Source organism: Ambystoma mexicanum, chromosome 9 (assembly GCF_040938575.1).
Source record: "Ambystoma mexicanum isolate Mex_15411 chromosome 9, UKY_AmexF1_1, whole genome shotgun sequence".
NCBI lineage: Eukaryota > Metazoa > Chordata > Amphibia > Caudata > Ambystomatidae > Ambystoma > Ambystoma mexicanum.
Genome location: NC_090931.1, coordinates 667,275,712 through 667,292,333, shown reverse-complemented (window position 1 = coordinate 667,292,333; position 16,622 = coordinate 667,275,712). Strand labels below are relative to the sequence as shown.

The window sequence follows — 16,622 nt, the reverse complement described above, 5'->3', positions numbered from 1 at the left end:
GGGTTGCGGAAGTGACATCACACACCCCATGACATTATAGGATGTGATGTTATAAGAGGTTCGACCCCAATGACATCACATGAAATAGCATCACATAACATTTAACTGCAATGACATCACTTGAAGTGACTGACGGCTGTAAAATACGTGCATAAGATTACATTTAATAAAATACCAAACCGGACATAAGGCATTTTGAGATGGCAACCTCATTTTAACTATGGTGCTGCCTTGATATGCCATTTTGGGAGCTGTGTTATGGCAGGGGTAGACCCATTAGAACCAACATGAGCCAAGGACACTGCAATGCATATCCCACTACAGTGTCATATGGCCATTTACTGCAATTTTACACAAATAATAGCTGACATGTCGGGTCTAGTGATGATATGCTAGTATAGCCCCACATTCCCAGGTACTGCCATATTCCAGAATGCCAACTATAGCCTCTGTTTGAGGATACTGCCATAGTATATCTGTTGTAGCCTAACAGCCTAGGTACAGTCAAAACATGTAAGTTACAGCTTTATATTTCTAGTTGCTTCTTTCATTTGCCAAATGCATAATCAAATATCCATAATACCACACAATGTTCGTTAATGCTTCATACACCTGGTATTGTCACCATACGCAAGGGATGACCACACAAGTCTAACTGCTGCCAACGTATGTGAAGTGTGGCATCAAATACCGCAGTAATGCTATTACAGTACCTTTTTATGCATGGCATATGGCACAGTATGTGCAGCCTCACGTTTAATTGATTCAATCATGTGCCAAGTACACCCTCAAATGATCCATAACACAGCATAGTTCCTTATGTGCATGGTATCATTACCATGGGTGATGTACAGACTCAAATGCTCCCAGAAATGACAATGAATGCCTCATGCAAATGATAAGTCACTACATCTATTGTGCAGCTGCATGCCCAGTTACAGCCATCACATGCTAAATGCAGCCTCAAATGACAACAGAAACAAATTTAGTTCCTTATGTGCATAGCATCTTTACCATTAGGGGTCTGCAGCCTGTGGCTAATAAGATGGCCTATGGCTCCCATGATATGTCATAATTGACTATGCTGTATAAGGCTGATGGGTCATGTAGTGCAAAACATCAGGAGAGGCAAAGGTGGCAGACCACTTCAGTAGGTGAGGTGCATCCTCATAAATCCATTTGCTACCATCATATGCCAAGCATGGTCTCCAATGCCACGCAAATGCCGGTTTATGAGAGAGTGATGGAGGAAGAGGCTCACAATAGAGGAAGGAATATAAAAAGGTGGTGTAGATTGAAGGAGATCACAAAGACACAGATTATATGGGGCAAGAGAAAACACGAGACATTGAGAAAGAGGGGGAATAGTGGAGGTGCAAACGGAAAAAGAGGGAAACAAGGAGAGAGAGGGAGAGATAGAGAGAGAGAGTGGGGACCGGCAGGCGAGACAGAAGATGCAGAGGTGTACAGAAAAAGAAAGATAGAGAAGAAAGAGGCAGCTAAAAGGGGCTGTAGAGACTGAGTGCCTGAGTAGGCTGGTAGGGGCAAAAGAAAACATGGGGGGGAAAGGGGGCATCCTCATTCCTTCCGCCTCATCTTTTGCGTAGGTTCCATTTTCCTCTTTCGCTCAATCCCTCGATCACTGCCAATAAACAAGCACAAACTGCAAACCTAGCAGAGACTTTTTGATTCTACTGATTGTCCTCCCATGTGACCTGTTTTCTCCCAGCCTACCACACTGATTTATTTAATGTGCAAATTCACTTTGATTCAATAACATATATGAAAGAGAAGCCCTTCCTTACACCCTCTATATTAATTTTAGCTATGGGTGTACATGAGGAGAAGAACAAACATAGCCCTGTTCCTCAGACCAGATTTTGAGTCAGGGGGCTGGTGTGGTTGTGGGTACAGGAGTCCTGAGGGGGCACTGTCATTTTAAATGATTCAAGTTTAGTGACAGGTCCCAGCCTTACTCGGGTGACTGAGCAAGCTCCAGTCCAGCCAGCTCAGCGGATTGAGGTTCTGCAACCTGCGGGTCTTGGCCCAGCGGCTCCCATTAAGGTTCTGGACGTTACTAGTCCGGGAGATCTTTCTCACCTGCTGGATGAAGACTACAAGCAAAGCAGAGAATGAAATAACACACTCAAAGGCCTTTCATGATGGGATGCTTGGTCTCAGGGTTTATTGGAGCCCCCAGTCCAGAGGAGCCTACGCAGGCATGTGGGGGTTCTTTTGTAGGTATTGGCTTTCAGAGCATCCGATAGGTCTAGATCTGGATTGCCCATTCAAAAGGACGTCTTAGCTAAAGCATACAAAAAATGGCAGATAACCCACTCTGTGCAACCTGCTAATAGGAGACTTGACGCCTGCCACAGGCCACTTCCCACACGAAAAAGCTGTGTCTTACATCAGATCTGCAAACCGATTCAGCTGTAGCAGATTCAGCCTCGCTTAACGTTCTCTCTACTACAGCGTCTTTGTTCAACAAAGAAGATAAGCTTCTTGAGTAAAATTTTCCGCAATTAAGGCAAGCGAATGCAGGTGCTCGCTTAGCTGCTGCCAAACAGAAGCTGTGGCGTGAGCTCGGTAAGTCCCTAGCATACCTTCTGACAGAGAGGTAACGGGCATTCAAGTCGCATCTTGCTGAGGCCAAGATTATCTATCACAGACTTTGGTACACCACATTGATACCTCCAGTAGGGGCATGGTCTTGGGCTCTGACATGTGCAGAGTCACCTGGATGCATGCAACCAAATTCAGGAGGTGCAAGACAGCATTTTAGACCTGCCCTTTGACAGACAATACCTATTCCATTATTCTATGGATGAGAAGCTCAACAAGAGGAAGACCACCGCAGAGACTGCCAAATTGCTTGTAATTTTGTCTAAGCTGGTGCCTAAGCCCTTTCAGCAGTCCTTTCACTTGAGGGATTCTAGACAAAGAACGTTTGGTGGAAATCCGGCGCCATCAGGGTAAAAAGGCAAGACATCCACACAGATCCCCAAGCACTCATAGAAGTATGGACGCACAAACATTCCCCTGTGGATACTTCATGGGATCTTACTCCTCGGTGGCCTCAATCACATATGCAGTTGGCTATGGCATATTTTCACAGAAGACAGACAACAATGGCCTGGTCGTTTCAGAGGCCTTATGGCAGTATGCATGCTGCATGTGCCACTAGCCCACTTAAAGATGAGATGCATACAGTGTCACCTAGCAAGTACCTGGAACCAGTCCACTTGCAAACAGTCTGACTGCACCCACATTCCCACATCCCTTGCACACGACCTGGTATGTTGGGGTGAACATATTACCCTGATTTGGGGAGTTCCCCTTCGGGAATATTCTTTCAAGGAATATTTCACCACAGATCTGTCCCTCCTCGGATGGGGAGCGACTCTGAGAGATCTCAAAGTGCATAGACTGTGGTCCCCACTAAAACAGCTCCTGCACATCAATCCTTTGGAGTTACAGGCCATCGTCAATGCCCTGAAGGCATTTCTGCCAGTCCTTCAGAGTGAAATCTGAACACATTCAGGCGGACAGCTCTGTCTATGTTCCTGACCAACCAATCAAGAGGGAAGAAGATCCTCTGGTAGGCCAGAATCAGGAGAGATAGAGAAGCATGATTTCATTGAATTTTATTACAACAACCAAAAAAGAATATCTTTCCCTAAACCTATAAGCACCAGCCCTATTCTACAAAAGAAAGTGAAAAGGGTGCTTGTTGGGATGTCATAATCTCAAAACATAAAGTCCTCAAGAAATAACAAAACTAAGACCTGCTATTGACAACATCTGCTGGAAAAGGTTAGATGTTGGATTCTGACTCCAAACCCTATGTCTCTTGATCATAGGGCCCTCGCCTGTGTTTATAGTTCCAGGCAAACAGTTGGTGTCCCGGAGATTCATGCCAAATCTCTTTACTTCTGAATCTGGGTTTTTCTCTGTCTTTTCCCTTTGTGGAAACCTTTGTCTTTCCTGTTATCTCCATCTCTTCCCCACTCTGGGGATCTGCTCCTTCCCACTCCCCACTCTGGGCTTCATTTTTTCTCCTCTTTCTCACACCCAACTCTGGAGTTTCCTCTTCCTTCCCACTCTAGGGTTTGTCTGTTTCTCTCTTCCTACTTTGGGCTTTCTCAGTTCTCTTCCTGCTTCAGTGCGTGTCTCTTTCTCTGTCTCCACTATGGGGCTTCTCCTTTCTCACCCCGCTCCAGGGTTTCTCTTTCTCTCCTCTCCCCACTCCAGGGTTTTTCGCTTGCTCTCTCCCACTCTGGGGCTCCTGTGTTCTCTCCCCACTCCGGGCTTGTCTCTTCCTCTCTCCCCACTCTGGGGCTGTCTTTTTCTCTCTCCACTCTGGGTTTTGCCTCTTTCTCACTGCTCCAGGACCTCTCTGCTCCCCCATCCAGAGTTTCTCTTTTTTGCTCCCAACTCTGGGATTTCTTGCTTCTTCTCCCCTGCCTCAGGACTTTTCTCCCCCTCGCTCGTTTTGTCACCCGCCTCCCGATACTCTGGAGCCACTGTGTACCTGCTTATATAGAGCAGTGTTCCTCGGTAGGGATCGGAACACTGCTCAGCCCTCCTTTCTCTGCCGAACCACTTACTCGACAACCAGACTTTGCCTCAACGACGGGCGGGAGTTCCTCCGCTCGCTCGGTGTGGAGGTGATAGACAGCCTCTTGTTGGGGCTTTGACTCTGACCTCCGAGGGGCTCTGATCTCATTCTCAATGCAGGCCAGGACTGTTCCGGCTAATCATCCACAGTGCCTGGCTGCACTTTATTAGTGTGCATCACCGGCCCGCGACACCTCATCTGGCATTCCTTCTCCCAGGTCAGCCCCATTTCCTGTGGGCACTTCGGCATAGTTAAACTCTGCAGGCTTTGCGGAAGCTTTCTCCTTGGTTTATAGGATTTATGCTCCTTTAGGGAGCTGGTTTTACCACTTTCCTGCTGTCTTCCATGGATATTGGGCAGAGCATGGGTCAGAAGCTGAGTCAGCCATTAGTAAATAGTTTATAGCAGTTCCATACACCCGAGCATCTGCATACCCCATAAAGGTGTTAGTGTCTGGGAATCAATGGTGGCTTATACCCCTCTTGGGGGTTTACTGTCTCCCAAGGGGACGTCACCTCCAAATGGATGCCACTACCCTTTGGGGAGCAGTGACAAACTCCCTGGATTTGTCACACTCCACTCTCTTGTGTCTCCTGTTAGTGGCAGTATTGGAATGGCCATCGATCACCACATGTCCCTCAGGGCAATCCATCTCCTGGGAGTACTCTGCATGGTAGCCGACCTGCTAAGCAAAATGAATTCTTGGAATCCTGAATGGGAGATCAAACACTCTTTGAGGTCCTCTTCTTGTGCTGGGGTCACTCGGAAGTGGACTTCTTTGCTCACTTGAGCAACTGCAAGTGCCCCCTTTGCTTGTGAGGGTAGCGTAGGACATAATTCCTTGGGTGATGTGCTAATGATTCAGTAAGACTGTCTCTTTATGCTTTGCCTATGATTCTGCTACTCCCTAGGGTTTGGGTGATGTTTGCCAACTGCACAAAAAAATTACTCTCATCCTGATTGCTCTACAGTGGCCAGCTCACTTCTGGTTTTCACCTTAAGCACAAGTGATGCAGAAAGAAGAGGGGAGCACACACTCTTTCATTTGTTCCCTAGGGCACGACCATCCAGGTTCTACAGACAGGCTGAACTGAGCACTGCTAACATGTATTTGGGGCTGCGTGGAGTGCTACATGTCATCTTCCCGCTGCTTCACGCCCCGTGTTAGCCTTGTACAAAGTGACATATCATAGCCAATAATACGACATAACAAAACATAACAATAAATGATGCAATGTTTAAAAACATGCTTGTATAAGATATGTGGGTGTCAGAAGGAGAGATGCATACAGCGCAACTTACAGGCTTTCAGTCAAGGAACCCGCCGACTTGTCGCTGTACTTTTAATACATGAAAGTACAGATGTCAGAGTCTCTGGGAGAATGAAGGGCCGATATTAGATATGGGGCAAGGAAGATAAGTGTGAGCAGATGACAGACTGCTGAGCGATGATTGGGTAGCAGAAACAAATTTAAGTTTGCTAAGAATGTGGGTGAAACAAGACCATATAGAATCAGAACATTATTTAAACCATGTGCACTCTTCGAAACCGATGTGTCTAAAAACCTGCATGCATCTGAATGTTCTTAAAACCCACAATAAACGTTTGTGTCATAATAGGTTTCTAGGTGCGAAACTATGTGATTGTGAAATTAGTGAGTATGATGATGAATTGCATGTTATGCTGTCTTGTTCTAATCACTCAAGGTCAATAAAAATGATATAGCAGATCACACTTAACACAGATTGGGGAGTTAGTAGGAAAATGGAAGCACCAACTGTGAGCTTGCTGCCAATGACTCAAAGCTAAATTACAATGCTGCATATGCTATCCCTGGGGCAATGTTAATCAGAGCCTGTCACTGATATTCATTTATTTTCTTTGTGTTTTATGAAGCAATTGTACATTTTATGGCTCTTCATTTTATATTTAGAGACCTACGTTTTGATTTCCTTCTTGTAATGGCGGAAGTCAAGTACCATTTGTTCTTATATACACCATTCCTCAGCTTTCTGTATTTCATAATGTAATTATTGTAGAATGAAACAGACAAATCGGCCACCTTTTAATGTATTCAGAGATGTAGTTCCCTGAAACTCGTATATTTAGGCAGATTTCTGTGTTTTTACTGATTGCATTTATTGTGTTTTTCTTCCACAGGAGTGGCATAAAGCTTACAATGCCAGAAGAACAATTCATCCTAATAGCATCAACACCACAAGAGAAGGTAGGAAAGATGTTCTTTGTGTCTTGACCTCTTGTGCATCTTGACTAATATTTACCATTCTTTATTATGTTTCAACAATACACATTTTGCAGATAAAACAATGGTATGGTGGATTCAGTTATTAAGAAGCTCCTTCCCTCAGAGTATTGTGCAATCGCCTTTTTCCTGATTCATAACACAATAGTAATATTGTGCCAATGTCTAAGAAAGGCCCAACCAATCAAACAACCGTGATTAGGCTAATTAGTTTGATTGATATTTACTGTTAATAACTGATTTGAGCAAATATCCCATTGCAAGGAGGTTTTTGTGCTAGTGTATTAACCATAGATCAGGTTTTTGCTTTCCAACACATATTTTTTAAGTTTGCCACAACACAAAGGATTCCTATATTTAGCCTTTTTAGATTTTACTTTAACTACTGATTTGGTAGATAGGGAGAAACTCTGGCTTAAGCTTTTGAACATGTGCATGAAAGAGGCCCTCTAAATACTGCTAAAGGTCTCTATTCCAATACTACCCAAGTCCGTTTTAGGTGTTATGGGAAGTTGTGCAATTGTTTTTTTTTACCCACAACAGGCGTGAATCAGGGCAGCCTATTCTCACCACTTCTATTTAATGGCATGCAGTGTTAATAACGACAAACATTTTCAGTTGACACCTGAATAACGACTAAAAAAGCTCACTCCACAAGGGGTACAGGAGCTACTTTGACTTTTATTGCAAACGTCCTGCTGGACGCCATTTGCAAAGCAGCTACATGGAGCTCAGTACACACTTTGACTCAGCACTACACACTAAAGCAGATACCGAGGTGGGGCAAGCAGTTCTAAAACATCTATTTGTCGCTGGACCTTCTCACAACCCACCACCTTCTCCCAACACTGCTCACTAATCTATGCTTAGCATGTGATCTAAGCAGATTCCACAAGCCTCAGAAGGGATACATTACTCATTGTAATCGTATTTCTGACTAAGCTTTATCTGATGCTTATCTGCTTTAATACACCTGTATTCACTCTACACTTCATGCAACCTCAAATCAGAAACAAAACAATCTGAGAGACCTCGACACGTGAAGAACCATGGATACAGTGGACATCACACTAGGGATAGTATTACTGGCACGCCCTGTCGACGTCCCTTTTCGAGTTTCGAAAGCAACTGTAATACTCTGCAGCTTCCACTAGATGTCGCCTGTGCATAGCATGTGAATCTAAGCAGATACAAGCATCAGAAATACGATGAGGGTGAGTCATTTATCCCATATGTGGGGTGGGGTAAGGGATTAAAAGGGGTGAGGGTAGTTGGAGGGCGGGTAAAAAAGCTGTATAAACAGGAGGCTGGGGGGGCTAAAATAAATAAGGTAACAAAAATTCGACTTATTTCGTTATTAAAGTGTCACTGAAAATGTATGTTGTTATTTTAGTTGTCGTTATAAACAAATGGAACGCTATTTAATCTGTATGTGAATTACCTTATTGGCGCAGTGTTGACAGTAGGTAAGAATGTTCCACGTATAGAAGGCCTACTATCCCTACTGTTGCGCTAAGCGGATGATTCCGTCCTCTTACCTAGGACACTGATTGCTCTAAAAGCTCAGCCATCTGCTGTTGGCCCCTACTACAATGTGAACAAGCTTAAAGTCAACACAAATAAGAGAAAAATTATGCTTTGTGGTGGCCATAAGAAATCTAGAATAGCCAGAACTATCTTGGATGGAATTCCTTGGGAACAGGTGGCTACATTTTCTTGTTTAGGTTTGACTCTGATCCCTACAAAAATTGAATCATATCTTCTTGGCAATAGGAAAGGCTGAAGCTGCTTGTTTACAGACATTATGGATACATTAAAACACCACAAGGTGTCACCGTTTTCTAGACTACATTTGGAAGTGGTTTGCTATACAGAGCTAAACTGTGTGGTCTGGATAAGAGTACCTAGTAGATGGGTGTTGTTGAAATAATGTTTTAGAAAAAATGATGTTGCCTCCAAAATTGTTTCCTTAATACAGCATTAGTCACTAATATCAGGTTTACCTCGGTCTTGAGTAGAGTAAAACAAAGGGTTGTCAGATGTGAAATTAAAGGTTTCTTTAGTTCCAAAGATAACATAGTTGACAAAGATTGGTGGGAACATATGAACATGACAAATGTTTCTGTCTACTATTACGAATTTGCCTGCATGATGCTGGGAGCAGACTCTTTGGTAACTTAGGAGGTTGTGCGCGAAGTGTCAGGATGGTGGCCACCATAGGTACTATACAGGAGATCCCCCTGAACAACGTCCTACGGCCCCGCAGCCTAGCAGGAGCTCATCACATCAACTGTACTGCATTTCCCAGAATCGTCTTGACAGGGATTCAGGGTAAGCAGCAAAACAATTCCCAAACGACAAAGCTGCTCCCAGGTGACCCCTCTGAGAACAGACCCCCAGGAAGGGAGACCAATTCACACGACAATGGTACCCATTTGAAAAAGGAACATGGCCTTTGCCCAGGATAAATATATAGGAAGTGTGTAAAAGACAAAATTGGACAGATTTGGGCAATTGGATATAAGGTCAATTTTAAGGACATGAATCCGAGGATGCCCACAAATGCGATCACCCACGAATTTGCACATACAAATCAGTACAATCCAGTCCAGACCCCTCAGATGGGAGGAAATGGCAGGGAATAACAGGCCAAGTAGTTTGAAACCTTAACTCCCTACAAATACCGTAGCTAGGAACCCACTGGCTGCAGACATGGAGGTAAGGCAGGGAAATGAGATGTAAGAAGTTGCCCTTCCTGATATATCCTCTCTCGCAGAAAACCACAACCCTGACCAGGCCCAGGAAGGAAGAAGTTGAAGCTAATCTAAAATGAGGATCCCACAGAGGGGAGGAACTAACAGACTTTAAAAGCAGCTCAGGCTCAGTTAATATGTGGGCTGTTTGGTGGTGGATGGACAGTGTGTTGGCAGAGGAGCAGAATGAGCAGTGTGGAGATTGAAGGAGGATACAGGAGGAGTGGAGTGGTAAGATCTTAGAGGGGGGGAAGGAGATGTGTAAGGAAGAGTTAGAGAGGGTAGAAGAAGTGACAAGGCTGTTTGCTGGTGTAGTTGTATTAAGGAGGAGGTTGTGTTACGTCTTGCAAGAGGCAGAGTTGAGAAGTAGGTGGCTGGAAACTTAGAGGTGGAGGTTGGTTCACCCAAGAAAAGAAGTGGAATTTTGACATAAGCTAGAAGAGAATGTGCAGAGGTGGTTGGACAGAGAAAGGAGGTTGGAGGGAAGTTATTGACAAAGGTTGGTGTCATCAGCGATGAGGTTAGAATACTGCTGAAGGAGGTAGTTGGACGAAAGTTTGAAAGAGTTAAAGAGCATGTCAGGAGGTTGGTGGAAAAGAATTGCTGAAGTTGGGAAGTGGGTAGTGGAGTAATGGAATACGTGTAGATGTGGGGGGGAAGCAGTAAACACCAGCAGAATGAAAGAACCGAGAATATCAAAGGGAGAGGGTCATCAGCAAAAGGATTGTTAGGTAAGAATTAAGGAGGAAAAGAATAGACTAAGAAAGTGGAAGAGAGGCATGGGGCTAGGGCAAAGTTCCCGATCTGAAAGGGAGGATCCCAGATGGGTGGAGGTACAAACTTGTGCCATGGTGGTGAGGAGGGCTGGACTAGGGACCTGACAGTTGAAGGAGAACTTAGGTAGGGCCTGCTAACCAGTCTTCCACGCTCGGCTGCATAGGACTTCAACCCTCTGGACCGACAGCCTGATGATATCCAGGCAGTGAAGCCCAGAAACAAAGCAGCTTGTCGTCAACACCCGGACATTTGAAATCTGGTAGTCGCCCATGTCTTTGTGGTGCACGTAGGCAAGGACTGCATAAAGGACTGTGGACCTCCCAAAGTAACCCTGCACATAGGGACTGCAGAGTGAGAGAGACAGTAGGGAGAACCGAAGGATGTCCCACCATTCAAAGAACCCAGAACATTTGGTTTTCATAGAGGAGGGAATTTCTGTGTTGGAAAAGTGGGAAAGATGTTTCCTTTGTTAAACCAATAACTATTATGAATCTTTCAAAATGGGCCCATTAAGTCTGGTGGTTACATAATGGATTTGGAAATTTGCTTTAGTAACCCAGGGTATGGTAGATGTATCAAAGCCAAACGCGCCTCCTACTTACACATATAGCACCTAATGTAGGAGAAACAAGCAAAGTGAAACATATCATCTACTGAAACGATTTGACAACCTTCCAAGGCAGGATATTTTTAGAAAAGACGTTTCCAGCAACCATATGTCAAACTATTACAAAGACCTGAAGAAAGGCTATGGTTTGCTTTATCCATATGTGATAAGAACCCGCTAGCCAGCAACAGAAAGAAATGGAATCTGTGTCATGGCAGCCTATGCAGATGTACTTCTGCTTATGTGTAAGGCTTGCAGGATTTTCTTCAAATTTGTCGTCTATATAAGCATCTAATGAATGGGAGAATTCATCAAATGTTGAGGTTTAAAGGAATTCATAGTGCTGATGAAGCAGTTGCATTCTTGTTAAGGGATTTCAATACCGGAGACACATTAACACTGGAGCTTCTTTTTTAGTTGGGGAGAGGACATGCACTAGGGTGAGGCCCATTTAGGCGCAAAGGTTTGGGACCCATTGTATTATTTCATGAGGAGGTTTTCAGGCCAACTGTGATGAACACTTCTACTTTTTTAATAGTTTGTTGTATTAATTGTTTGGTACAGGTGACGTGAATGCAGTTTCTAATTTGATCATGTTTTTATTATAATACCATGCGCTCGCTGGGGCTCTGCTCTAGATGCTCTTTTCTCTTTAACCTCCTCCTGCTCGCCTCTTGCACCTTTCCGACACCATGTCTCATGCTTGTTCGTCCATCCCTCACTGCTGTAACCTCTTCATGCTCGGAGGACACCAACTTCTTTAATTTATTATGTTCAGGCGTAATCCCTCCTATAACCTCCTCCACTCACTAACTCTTCTCAAGGGTGACTCTCCCACTCCCCCTTCATACTACTGCTGTTCCGCCACTCCTCTTTAGTACGCTCTAACAGCTCCCCCTTGCTATGCATGCACTCCTTTGTACGCATTTATTTTCACCACCTCCTCCACTCCTTTAATGATCCTCCAATACTCCTCTCTCTACCCCTCCCATCTCAATCCTCAATGTTCCTGCAGTACCCCTTCTACCATCTTTTCCTTCATCCCAACTCTCACCAAATGCTTGCACACACGGCCTCATTTACATGTGCTCATTCCCTTTTCTTGGGCTGTGCTCACGGTAGGAACCAGCACATGTGAGTTCTCTGTTTTATTTGTACCGGATTCATGAAATTTAAACACAGGTTTTGTTTCAGTTGGAGTAGAGACACGTCTTAAATCCTATCTAAGTCTCGTGCAAGTGCAGAGCCTCTGAAGCTCCATATTGTATGTGCAGAGCAGGTGGTGCTCCCTCAACTGCTTCCGACTGTGGCTGAGACACCAGAATTCTGCCTCAAGTTATGTGTTTCAAGGTAACTCCTACTAGTGAGGCCTAATAATAAATGCTTTGCTTTCTGTTCTACATCTGGGGTATTTAATAAAGGGCCAGCTCCTAGTAGGTGGTTTCTGTGGTGATCTCTTCCCTCCTCCATGTGTAGTGTTGAGGATAGCCATGTGCCCCTCTCTATTCATCTATTGGTCCATTACTACACAGCAGGAGTCAGCACCTAGCCCCCTTGGCCACCCAGTCACCCATCATAAAGATCAGTCTGGGGACTTTGTGACAGTACACAGATCCCTAGTTATTTCAGCCTATCCTGACATAGTCCTTCATTGATTTTAAAGCATTCACCCTTCACCCCAAAGGTTCCCCATACACTTGGTTATTAGTCAAAACCACCAGGGTTGTTTCTAAAGGGTTAGCTATTATGAAAAAGGGAACTGCCCACCCTTTCTTATTAGGTGATCATGCCACAAGAGACTGGGGTGGTCCTGATGATACCCAATGATCCAGAGGGAGGGCAAGGTGGGATCCCAATGGCAAGGTGGGATCCCAATGGCAAGGTGGGATCCCAATGGCTCGCTGTCCCTAGAGGGACGATGTAGCACACCCTTAAGAACAAGCTGGCAAAGCTTGCCCTTTGGGAACTACATTTCCCAAAATGCCTCACCCAGGCACGGGGCAATCTGCTGACAGGAATTTAGAAACTAGAATAAATCGCTGATGGCTCTCTGCAGAGTTTATGATCCAAACGATGTGACTTACTTGCAGAAAAGTCCACAGCAGGACGCGCACTGAGTTGGCATTACAGCACCCATATTGCAGGAAACGCAAGCTGCACTAGAAGAGGCACCACTGGTCCTCTCAGGGACATTTCTAAGATGGTGCTGCATCCGGCGGACGCTTCAGAAACCTTGTGATACCAATTAAGCCACAGAAAGTATTATGCAATGAACCATACCCCTGGCCATTATTTGCAGAACAAGGGGATTTGGGTGTTTTGAAAAGAATAACCAATCCCTCAAAAGGATACAGCCACCTTGGGGCAGTAACCAACCAGAATCCCTCTTAGAAAACACTCCCCTGACCTATAGGTATAAAAGAGACTGGGGAACTGCAGTCTGTTTCTTGGACGGACAAAGCAGATGTATATGATGAGGCTCCTTTGATAGAAGAGGAGGATGCTGAAAGGAGAAATCCAGAGAATTTTGCTGCTTGGAGGAAGAAGACCAAGCGTGTGGGTAGTCCTGAAAATAAACCTATGGGAGAAGATACTGCTAACCTGTAAGCTTTGGATGGAGAGATTGAGAGTTGCAGACACCTCATGGCCCTGGTGAGACCATCTGATAGGGATACTTGCAACCTTGGGAGTGACTGGATGGCGATATCTTAGGCTAATTGGCAACCCTTCAGAGAGAAAGCAGAGATGCTAGGCCCATGGCAGGAAGGCGAGGAAGGCGAGAGAGAGAGAGAGAGAGAGAGATATAGAGAGAGAGATCGATCATGAATAAAGCCAAGGTTGGCAAGGGACCTGTTAATCTTGAGAAAGTCTCTGGGCCTCATCACAAGTTGGGCTGTAGCCCTTAAATGTGGCAGTAACTGTATTACTGCTGCATTTAAGGGCTGGCCCTATCACGAGTTGGGCCCTAAATGGACTGTTTTACCTCCAGCTTTTTTCTGGAGGATTAAAATCCCATTCAGTGCCCTGTTTTCGGCAGTATTAACACTGGCTATATTAGTGATGAAAATGACCCATTGGATCCAATGGGCAATGGGGATTAACTAGTAGTGCCCAACCCGTGATCCGGCGGTGATACCGCCGGACCAATGGGCACTAACGCTATTACAGTTGGGTGGTATTACAGCCGGGATACCGGCCAACTTGTGATGAGGCCCCCTAATTTATTTTCTAGAGGCAGCACACCAGAACAAAGCCGCAGCAAAAACCAGATGGATGACAGCAACCCACCTGCGTTCTGTGAGAGCGTATCCTCATGGGTGGGGCACCGTACAGTGAAAGATAAAGGGCAGCTCTGGATGCAAGCGATCACGTAGTGAACCACAGTTCGTCTCACAACACCGGAAAGTATTAGCTGGCAGGACGGACAGAACCCTAGACCACCAGGGACATGGAAAAGGGGTAAAAACCCCAAAAGAACCTCACTCGCCTGGGGGGAACAGTGTCTACAGGCACCCTAAAATGAAGTGGGATCTGGTGAACCATAGGCTGCCATTGCAGCTTCACTGCAGGCCTGCGCTGTGAAACTAGGTGGGTTTAGCCCAATATTGAACTAATTTTCTGTCTGTAGAACATCCAAGGAGGGGAAGACTAAATTTGCTACGGCAAGTGGACCAATGATATCAGGAGGGGAAAGTAGAAAAGTGGAGGAAGAAAGCAGGAGAGTGTGGGTTATTCAGGTCAGAAGAGCAGGTGGTGGACCAACAGACTAGCAGAAGTGAGGAAAGAGAGGCGGATTGCAGAGGCGAATTCTAGAACAGGTGAGGTATTGATTAGTGAGTACAAGTGGTAGTGTGTAGTAATCAGGTTAGGAGAGAAGTGTAGGGAGAGAATGTGAAGTGCTTGTGTGTGAGTGAAAGGAAGGTAGCTGTGTAGGAGGTGGTGTGGATTTGTAAAGTGGAGGAGGGAGTAGTAGAGTAGAGGAGGGACTAGTAGTGTGGATGGAGGAGCGGTAGTTGGGAGGGGGAAGACGTAGAGTAGAAGAGGAGAACAGACAGTAATAGAGAGGAATATGTGGGCGTGGTAGAAATGAGACCGAGTTGGGTAGAGTGTCTGTAAGGCACAATCCCCACTCCTTTAGAATACTAACAACTGGATAGAGTAGAGACAGTCTTAGAAAGTCTCTGAGGGAGGAACATTAGAAAAGGTATCCTATCTTTAGGCCCTCACATCCAGTACATGGTAGAGCACAGACAGTTGCAATCAACAATCTAGATCTACTAACCGTGGGCCAAGGACCCATGTGTTAGGGAAGAGGTGCGATACGACAAGAGGTATGGCCACAAGGCCCATTGAAAAAAAAAATACCCTTGAACCCTATGTGAGGTGGGAGTTTTTCTATTGCAATATGTGACAATATACTACAAGGCTAGTAGTCTTTAGTGGTGCTGGAAAGTCTTTATCTGAATTTCATTGGGAAAACTTTGTAAATAATATGTTGTCATGTCTCCATTCCTATTTCATAGCTGTCGTATAATTTAAAATTCTAAGGTGAAAATCATTCGTACCTTTGGCATCTCATATGAATTGATTATTTTTGGCCATAGCAACATGTCAATTTTTCCAAAATCCTACATCTTAAGGAACCGGACCCCTTGCTTCCGAAGTAGTGCGTTGGTTTAGGATGTAGGATGTTTCCTATGTAGCCATTTGGAAAATGGGTATAAAGCCTCAGATGAATGCCACCAATGCACTGCCCTTGCACCAGAACGGGCAGCCTAAAGCAATGGCCGTGCCCAGACATATCCAGAATTTGTTGTGTACTCCTTTTTGATTGCACCTTTTACCTCCTACTGATAGCTTGCATTTACTGAACATAAAGGTAGAAAATGTAAGAAACAGTAGTGATGAGTGTGCCGAATTCGGGGAATTTGTCCCCTCTTTCCAAGGAGGAGACATCCCCTTTGGTACTGCGAAAATGATCCAGCTAAGCTTAACACCCCCTAAGAAAAGGCAAGCAGGAGCCAACTGGGAGTGACCATTTCCCTCCCCTAAACCTCAATTTATAGGACAGGCATTCCCTTAACTGGGATATGTGTTATCCTCCCTTGTCTCAGTAACCTAATTGTTTTGTTGGTTTTGTTAAACCGTATAATAACTTGTAACTTCCTACACTAACAGCTGGTACGGTTTCTGAACCTTTTAAGGCGCCGTCCACACGTAAGAAAAGAGTGCAGAGAATCGAGCCACCCCTTAGTTGTGTGCAAGATAAAGACCCAATCAGGGTTGCTACATAAAGAGTAGACCACAGAGCTACATAGGTGGAGCGACCTTCTCCTGGGAGGTGTGGCAAGGAGAAGCCAGCACAGTCCCGGTGTGATGCACCGAACCGCGCTCAAGCTTGCGGAACCCTCTGCAATGCTGCAGAGAAACCGACCAGAGAAGCTGGCTCTCAAACGTCTCAAGTAGTGGAGAACCCCTAAGCCTCGAATGAGCAGCCTAACGAGATACTGAAGAGAAAAGCTGCATCGGCCTACTGGAATGCCAGCCGGAGAAGGACTGCACAGAGACAGATGTTACATGGTTGTGCAAGGAAACTGTGA

General features: G+C 45.1%; 1 protein-coding gene across 8 annotated transcripts in view; it reads left to right on the top strand.

Moving 5' to 3' along the window:
• The window catches only part of ALS2 (alsin Rho guanine nucleotide exchange factor ALS2), a 1,241,906-nt gene that overhangs the window by 675,463 nt on the left and 549,821 nt on the right, over positions 1–16,622 (top strand). For all 8 annotated transcript variants that reach the window (XM_069615500.1, XM_069615498.1, XM_069615499.1 and 5 more), the window contains one exon: positions 6,783–6,849. In XM_069615500.1, the coding sequence (XP_069471601.1) occupies positions 6,783–6,849 (67 nt within the window). The remainder of the gene's footprint in view (positions 1–6,782; positions 6,850–16,622) is intronic.